The following is a 9,036-nucleotide window of genomic DNA, read 5'->3' on the forward strand; positions in this document are numbered from 1 at the left end:
ATTAAACATGGTTCCACAAGTCAGAAAAGTATCCTCAGAAGAGTCACTATCCCTATTCCATCGCTTTCTCCTTATCCCTACCTATAGGGTAGGTATAGGTAGGGATATATATATCCCTACCCCCATAGCTAACCAATAATCTCTTTAATCTCAAATTCATCCATTCTGTGCTGTTTTTGCCCCAATGATTACAGTCCTATTTTCTCATTTCCTCTTCTTTCTTACACTAAAAGTAGTATATCAATAATACAGTAGATACTTTTGCACTTTGTATTCTTCACTGAACAATTTATCCTGGAATGCATTTCCCATCAGTTCATAGAGATGGTTCTTATTCTTTTTATAGCTGCACCACTGGGTGAATGTACCATATTCTATTCAACTTCTCTCTATCCTGTAGGTTGTTTCTAATGCTGTGACCTCATGCACATGTATTTTCATACTGTTGGAAGTACATTTTCAGGGTAAATTCCTAGATCTGGGATTACCGAGTCAAAAGGTAAGCACCTATGTAGTCAAATCAAAATCCATTTTATGTCTCCTGATATAATGCACTGAGAAGAACACATCATTTCTGTGCTATTCCTGCCCCCAAAATGAATCTAACCATGAAGAAACAAACTCAAATTGAGGGAACTCTACAAATAACTAACTTGTACTCAAAGATGTCAATGTCATAAAACACGAAGACTAAAGAACTGTTCCAAATTAAAGAAGACATGGAAACAAAGTGCACTGCATAATCTGAGATTTTCTTTTGCTATAAAGGGCATTATTGGGACAATTGGCAAAATCTGAAAAAGTTCTGCATATTACATTAGTAATATATTAATTTCTGATTTTGGTTATACACTATGTTTATGTAAGCAAGTACCCTTGTGTTTAGGAAATATACATGGAAGTATTTAAAAATAAGGCAGCATTGTCTTCAACTTACACTCAGATGATTGAGAAAAAAACAGTGCCTATACATGGAGGGGGAGGAATAAAACAAATACAGTAAAATGGTAGCATGTGGGAAATCTGGGTAAAGTTTTTTTAAAAAGCAACATCAGATATCATGTTGGCATGTATATCCGTACTTTCAGTACTGAACATTTACTAACTTGTATATAAATTCTTTCTCCTAGGAAAAACACCATCATATGAGGTGACAAGATAAATTGGCTGGCAATATTAAACTACTAATATATACAAACAACCAATTCTGTAACTATAATATTTTTAATTAAACTATGATTTAATGTTATTTAATGTTATGTAACCAATAAACAACTGGTTTATCACATTGATCTTATAAAACACTAAATCTAAAATATAATTTAGAAGGAACTCAAGTCCAATATAGCTCCAGCAGCACAATTTTAGTCAACTTCTATTTCTTTGCTTCTTTCAGAACCACACAGTAAATAAATATATATATATATATATAAAATCTTTGTCTATTTCATAAAGGCCTGAGAGACATTTTTCTTTGCGAAATAGAAATAAATCAAATGGCTACCAAGGACATCACTTTACACTAAGTTTCAATCCCAAACTCAGACTTCACGGCTCTACCCAAAGTAATTCAAGATCAAGGCCTTTCAAGAAGATTCAATGACAATTAACTCTACATTGTTTACAAGCAGAGTCTTTTACTCATTATCACTTTTCAGCAAGGAACTAATACCCTAAAGACACTAATATTTCTCCTCACCAAAAGGGGCAAATAAATAAATAAATAAACGTTCATGCAGCATCACAAAATCTGTTTCTATTTTATGAGATCAATTTTAATTTGAAAAAGGAAACTTTAAAATTTTTTAAATAATACAGCTTTAAGAAAGTCTCTTTCTGCACTCCTCCCCCACTTTAAAGTTAGCAATTTACTTTCCTCACTGAATTAAACAGACTAGTTTCATTTCAGAGCTTAGGAATGACCCTTGACATTTCAGCAATACAGATGAATTAAAAATCCCATCCCAGTAGGTAGCTGCCTGTCATCACTTTGCCTTCAAATGGTATTGCACCAAGGGAAAGCAGAATTCTTAATCTACTCAATAGAAGTATCCCCACTAAACTCCTGCAACTTCTGCATCCCAAGACACACACACACACACACACACACACACACACACACACACACACACACACACACACACACACACACGTTAAAAACGAATGAGTTTTAAGAAACCCTAGGTTAGAATTTCTCCTCTGACAAAAGCAGTCATCCTCTAAAAGAAAGTGTTCTTCCTTGAGTGCCTAACATTTGTATCTAGGAATTACAATGTCTGAGTCATCAGAAACACTTCAGCTCCTTGGGACTTCCCTGGTGGTCCAGTGGTTAAGACTCCGCCCTGCCAATGCAGGGGGCGTGGGTTCAATCCCTAGTCAGGGAACTAAGATCCCATAGGACACACAGTGCGCCCAAAAGACTAGGGAAAAAAAAAATCATTACAAGAACCATTTCAACTCCTACCAAAATGAGGAAATCTCTAGTATGTACCACCACTAGGAGGGGTACCTTATTTTTCAAGGCTAAGAATTCATTTGTAAATTACTCCGAAAATATAAAACAGTAATTTGCACACTAAAAATAAGTCTACAGTATAGTTTCAAATTCACAGATAAAATTTATTTTAAGTGATTTCTAATGCAGGTCACATGTTCAAGATGTAGCCACAGAAGAGAAATTCAGGAATCTAAACTCACAAACTTCACACAAAGATCAACTAACTTTAACACAAATGCATGTGCCTTGAAATCTGTTCTAGGATCTCTGCCCCAGGAAAAGGCAATGGAAAAACATTCACCAAAACGCAAATTAGGTAAAAAGCAATGTCTGAGTCAGCTCCAGGCTAACAGGTTGTAAGATTGACTAAAACTCAATAATTGAGAAATCAGCTACCCCCTACATAGCTCAAAATCTGACAAACTGCTGAATAATAAGTCAGGATGCTAAATAAATGAAGAACAGAGGCTGGGAAATTCCTCTCCTTAATTCTGTAAAACACGTATGGTCTTTTCTCAGAGCTGCCAGAAACCCCAATGGTTACTCCATTATTTCCAAAAATCAACGCTCAACTGATAAAATTTCCCCAACTCAAAATGGGATCAACATTCATTACCTAAATATCACACAAATGTGAGAGAGGAGTATGAGGCTGAGGGGAAAAGGGGCTGAAGACTTAAAACAGATCAGATTACATGTCAAGAAAAAATGAATAAATTACAAATTTAGTTTTAGAGGAACAAGACACAGAAGTAAAAGCAGCAAATTTATTATTTTACTTATTTTTAGATGGCACTGTGCTGAATGATTTGGATAAATTATTTTATTTACTCCAGAAACCCTAAAGGTACTAATATTAGTCTCCCTTTCCATACAGGAAACTGAGGCTCTGAGAACTTAAGAAACTTGACCTAAGACACATACCTAGTTTGTTAACTGAGTAAGAAAGAACCTAGAATTTCAAAGGTGCAGAGATTTGTTCACCCAAACCCAACATTTTATGGAGGAAATTAAGCCCTTAAGAGATTACAGACAATTAAAAGATTCCCCAGCATCACCTGAGTAGGGGGACCTAGAACCCAGATAGTCAAGGCTCTTTCCATTTCACTTTGTACAATGTTAAGATCATTTCCTAATGACAGAATCCACTCATCGTTTAGGGGCTGTATTCACCAATAAAACTTAAGACGTCTTTCAAAAAACTATGAACAGAAACGAGGAGGTCATGCACACACATATACTCTTAATAATATTTTACATTTTTAATCATGGATGTTTTATGATGTGTTACATTCATTTTTAAAGAGAAAAAGCCATCTCAATTAAGTAATTATAGCCTTAATTTCCTAATTTTGTAGCTCTTCATATGCATAAAAGGCAACAAGTAAATTTAAGGTGAAGGAAAGTCAGGGTTAAAGGCAAAGTTGTTTTTCAAGTTCTCCACTCCCAAATGTGTTCATTATATTTTTTCTACTCAAGATTACATAATAGAAAAATACATACTGAACACTGTAAGAAAGTGTCATATCTCAGGAGTCTTACAAAATAAATAAAACCAATTTGTACCATCCTGATCTCCTACAGAGAGAACTAGCTTCCGCTCATTAAGGTTACTATCCTTCTGCAGTCTCCTCTCCTTCCAATTACTACTGCGAGACAATCATAACAGAATGAATTTTAATTTCCCAGGAGTCAGACAATAAACAGCAGCTCTATTAAGTGTAGATGATAGTCACCTTAGCTCCATAAGCTAAGATTAATATAGTAACATTTGTATAGTAATGTTTGTAGCCTTACTATGTACCAGACACTGTTCTAGGCCCTGAACATATGTTAACTCATTTAATTCTCACAACTGTATGTGGTACTTTGTATGTCCCCAGTTCACAGATGGGAAAAACTAAGGTACCGAGAAGTTAAGTAATTTACCTAAGATTACACAGGCAGCAAGTGGTAGAGATGAGACTCGATCCAGGTCTGGTTCCTACCTCTCCAGAAAGCCTCCTCAAAGCCAGAGGCATGTTCCTCCCTTTCACCGGCCCCAGGTCACGGGCCTATCCCACTCTCCTCCTTGCCTGCTTCCTCTCTCCAAGCTAGCATAATGACTCCCCCACTCCCCATACTCAGGTAAGACATGTCCTCTCTTCCTGCCATCACGTCTACACAGTACTCTCATCAATCCTTCCCAAACTGACTTTTCCTCGATTCTGAATTCCCTTTGCATTTAAACGTGTTAACAGAAGTGTACACATAAGCTTATAATAGCCATCATTAATGGAGCACATACTACATACTAGACACATGCTAAGGATGTTCCCATAATTTAAAGGATTATGAAGACTGCGATCAGACCCATTTTACTGAAAAGAAAATTGAGGTTCAGAGAAGCTAAATAATATTTTCGCAATGTTCTCCCAGTAAATAAATAACACAGGAAGATCTAACACTCAAGTCTGTATGACTCAAAGCTCACACTCTTTCTCTATGTATAAATACACGTCTCTCATGCACACACGCCTCTTTTACTTCTTTTAAATCTAGAGTACCTAGATACAACACTATTCATAAAGGTGTTTCTTTAACAAATGAATTCTAGAAAATCATTAAGCAGACAGAAATTACGGTTATCTTAATGGTTTCTAATACTATTTCCAAAAACAAAAGGTTCCAATACCTTAACTAAATAATTAACTTACAGATTCAAATACATTTCGATGGTCCCTCCCCCCAAAACACTAAAGAAATATTTGTGGTTTAAATCTTTTAGGTAACACTATGTTTTTTTTGAACACTATTTATTAATACTGGAACCCAGGATTATTCTCTCACTCCTCACCAACCTCCCACCTCCCTCTAACTACAGTTTCCAAAGAAAGACTTGGCTATAAATTGTTTTGCTTTGCCATCAGTTACTTAAAGTATCTCTTGGCCCTATGAGAAATAGCAACATGACGGGCATCTCTGATTCTGCAGCTAAACTGCAGCTAAACTGAAAGGACAAGTTGCCCATCTCACCTCTTAGTGTGATTTTTTTTTTTAACCCACTAATGAGCATACTGTAAATGCTCACTACATAAACATCTCTTGCTGGATACAAAGGTTTTAGCAGCAGTTTTTAATACTTTGAAATAGTATAACAGCAATTATTGCTCATTTAGTCAATGTGAAAGGTAACAATCACATTTATGTTACAGTACTCGGTATTTTAATGTCACTAGAAACAGTAAGTGAAACGAAATACGCTATTCAAGTATGCCAACTGATAACAAATGGGTCAAACAAAAATATTTCACCAAAGCATCTTAAACAATACTCTTGATATACTGAGAGTATCTTTGTTACCTGTTATAACGCGATACCTTCATTCTCTCCCAGCATATGCCACACCTTGCAGGTTGACAAAAGCAGAGAGATAGCTGGGTTTCTCTCTTTTAATAGTCCCAAAAAAGATCACTCAAACCTCCTACCAAGAGCAAATCCTAAGAATCAAGAATTCCACCGCCCTTTCCTTTACAACCCGACTTTCCGCCTCCAGCTACCAGAGAGGATTGGGGGTGGGGGAGAGAGAGGTTGGAACGGACACAGAACGCACGACTCGGTCGGTCATCTCCCAGCCTGGCCCACCCCAAACTTCACCTTGGCACAGCGAGAGGCAGGAAGGCACCAGGAATACCGAGGAAATGGTCTCACCCCTATCGGAAAACATTCTTAACTTCCTCGAGGCCACCATTTCCCTGGGGCATTATCACACACTCCCACCCGGACGCATTACCTAAGAGATTACTTAAAAGAAAAGCACAAACACACACAAAGAGAAACACTGCTTGAAGCGGGCAGCTCCGGCTCGGCGTGCGCGAAGAAGCCCGAAGATCACGCGGAGCCGCGGCCAAGTTGCCACCGGGATTGCACCCACGGTGCAGGAGGCGGCCGGGGCGGCTGGAAACCCAGCGCGCGGGGCTCCAGCCCCACGCCCTACGCCCGGCGCCCCAGCCTCGGGGCAGGAAGCCCGGCGCTGCAGCGCTGCCTCTCCCGAAGGGCTCGGGCCGCGGCCGCAGCGAGAAGGTGGATCTGCGCTTCCCACCCCGCCAGCTCCGCCCTCCCGGACACATTCCTGAGAAGCCCGACTCCCCGGACGCCGAGCTGGGCGCCCAGCAGGCAGGAGCGGGGCGCCCCGACCGCAGGGCAGTAGGGCAGAGCCGGCCGGAGCCCCCCGCCCGCCTCCCGCCCACCCCCGGCCCGCGCGGCACCTCCGGGGCGGGGTCCCCGCGGCCGCCCCGCCACAGGTAGCGCGAGCCCCCGCCCGCCGCCGCCCCGGCGCCCCGGGGAAGGCCCGCTCCAGGCACCTGGATGAACTGGATGGTGAGCGCCGACTTGCCCACGCCGCCCCCGCCGACCACCACGAGCCGGTACTTCTCTTGGCCGGAGCCGTCCCGCCAGCCGGCCGCGGCCATGGGGACGCCGCCGAGCCCAGCCCGGCCACGCCGAGCCGCCGCCCGCCCTAGGCCCGGCTCCGGGGAGTTGTGCGGCCGGCGGGCTGCGGGCGAGCGGCCGGGCGGGGGTCCCGGGCGCCGGGAGCTGCTGGAGGGCCGGTCCGGGCGGCAGCGCGGCGCCCGGGCTGTCCGGGTCCCAACCGAGGCGCGGAGAAGCGAGGTGACCGCAGCGGCGAGGGGCTGCAGCGTCCGGGGGGCGCACTCCTGCACACGTCTTCGCAGCGCCTGCCGAACGCAGCCTCCAGCGCAGCTACAAATGGCCGTCTGGGGGCCGGGCCGCCAGGCTGAGGTGCTGCATATGCATGAGGGGGCGGGGAGGGGCGGGGCCGCGCTGGCCTGGGCTGAGATTCGGGCGCTGACGGAGGGCTCAGACCCCCTCAGATGTGCCCCTGCAATCCCTTGACTGTGAGTGCGTGTGTGCACGCGTGTGCGTGTGCGAGTGAGTGTGTGTGACAAAGAGTGTGGGAGTGGGAAGAAGATGGTAGACAGTGTGTGACCATAATTGTATATGTCAGGGATGGTCAGGGATTGTGGGGATAAAAAATACAGTATGTGAAGGCGTGTGTGAGAAATAGAGCTGTTGTCATCTTAATTCAGTTTGTGGGAGGGTAAATATCCTGTTTTAAGAGTACAGATGGTGACCATGACTGTATGAAAAACAGTATATGACAGTGCTTGAAGATTAGAGCTGTCACAATAATTGTGTGTGTGATATGCTTGCGGTGTGTGAGGGATGTCACAGAGACTTAATCACAGTGATTGAGGGTGAGTGGACAAGAGTATATGTGGCATATGTTGTATCAGGAGAGTGTCTTAGTGGCTGTGTGTATATGTGAAACATGTGCGGTAATTGTATTTGAGGGGTGTGAGTGTGAGAGATTAATTTATGCTTTTTTACACACTACATACCAGGCACTGTACTCAGTGCTACCGATCCTTTTATGAACAGTTCCCTGCCCTCAGGGAACTAAGAATCCAATGGGGAAACGGCCAGGACAACAGGCAAGTTGTCAGGCATAATGATAAGGGCTATAACTAATAGCTCCGTGTGGCCATGGGAGAAGCACTCACTACAGAGCTGGGTGGTCAGGGAAGGCTTCCTAAAAGACCTGAAGAATAAATAATATAGAGAGATGAATAACTGGAAGAAAAGTATTCCAGGGAAAGCAAACCGCATATGAAGAAGTCAGAGCGGAGAAGGTAAGCCATGTGTCACATGATTTTGATTGTGTTGGGGGAGTGTGCTTGTAAATTAAAAGTGATTATCTATGTGTATAGCAGTTTAACCAAATGTAGCAGGAATCACAGCTGTATACTGAGGCAGTGTAGGGCAGTAGATAAGACCATGGGCTCTGGGGCCAGACTGGATTCAAATCCTAGCTCTCTCACTACTGGTATCCTGTTGGAAGCTTACTGACATGTGCCTCAGTTTTCTCTTCTCTAAAATAAAGACCGTAAGACTACCTACCTTAAGGGGGTTTTTAGTAAGAATCAAATGAGTTAATACATATAAAGCACATAAAACAGTGCCTGGCATGTAGTAAGCATTTATGGCAGTTTTGGAACATGACTGCAAGCTCTTGGAAACAGCTTAGTGACTCTCTTGGAACCAGTAGAATGCAGCAGAAGAGATGCTGTATAACTTCCAAGTCTAGGTCAGAAGAGGCCACGTGGCTTCCACCTGTTCTCTTGGGATTCTCACTCTGGGAGAAACATCGTAAGAAGTTTGGCTACCCTGAGACTGCCATGCTAGAGAGGCCACATGTAAGCATGCCAGTCAAAGGTCTAGCTGAGCTCCTAGCTGACTGCCAGAATCAACTGCCAGCCATGTGCGACACCTTGGACACAGAGCTCTGTCCAGCCTTCAGATGACTGCAGCCCCTGCTGGCGTCTGGCTGCAACTGCATGAAAGACCCCAAGCAAGAGCTACCCAGGTCAGCCCTTCTTGACCTACAAAACCATGAGCAAAATAAAACAATAAACTGGTTGTGCTTTTTTAAACTTTTTCTTTGGGAATAATTTCAATCTATAAAGTATAAAGACTGACTA

The 9,036-nt window shown here is 42.9% G+C and overlaps 1 protein-coding gene across 1 annotated transcript in view; it reads right to left on the minus strand.

Annotated features, from left to right (window-relative positions):
- Positions 1-6,979, minus strand: part of RRAS2 (RAS related 2) — a 70,565-nt gene extending 63,586 nt beyond the window's left edge. The window contains exon 1 of the mRNA XM_082660304.1: positions 6,841-6,979. Coding sequence (XP_082516430.1) covers positions 6,841-6,948 — 108 coding nt within the window. The 5' untranslated portion in view covers positions 6,949-6,979. The remainder of the gene's footprint in view (positions 1-6,840) is intronic.
- Between the last annotated feature and the right edge of the window lie 2,057 nt (positions 6,980-9,036).

The sequence above is a fragment of the Grampus griseus genome, assembly GCF_964374135.1.
Source record: "Grampus griseus genome assembly, chromosome: 8".
NCBI lineage: Eukaryota > Metazoa > Chordata > Mammalia > Artiodactyla > Delphinidae > Grampus > Grampus griseus.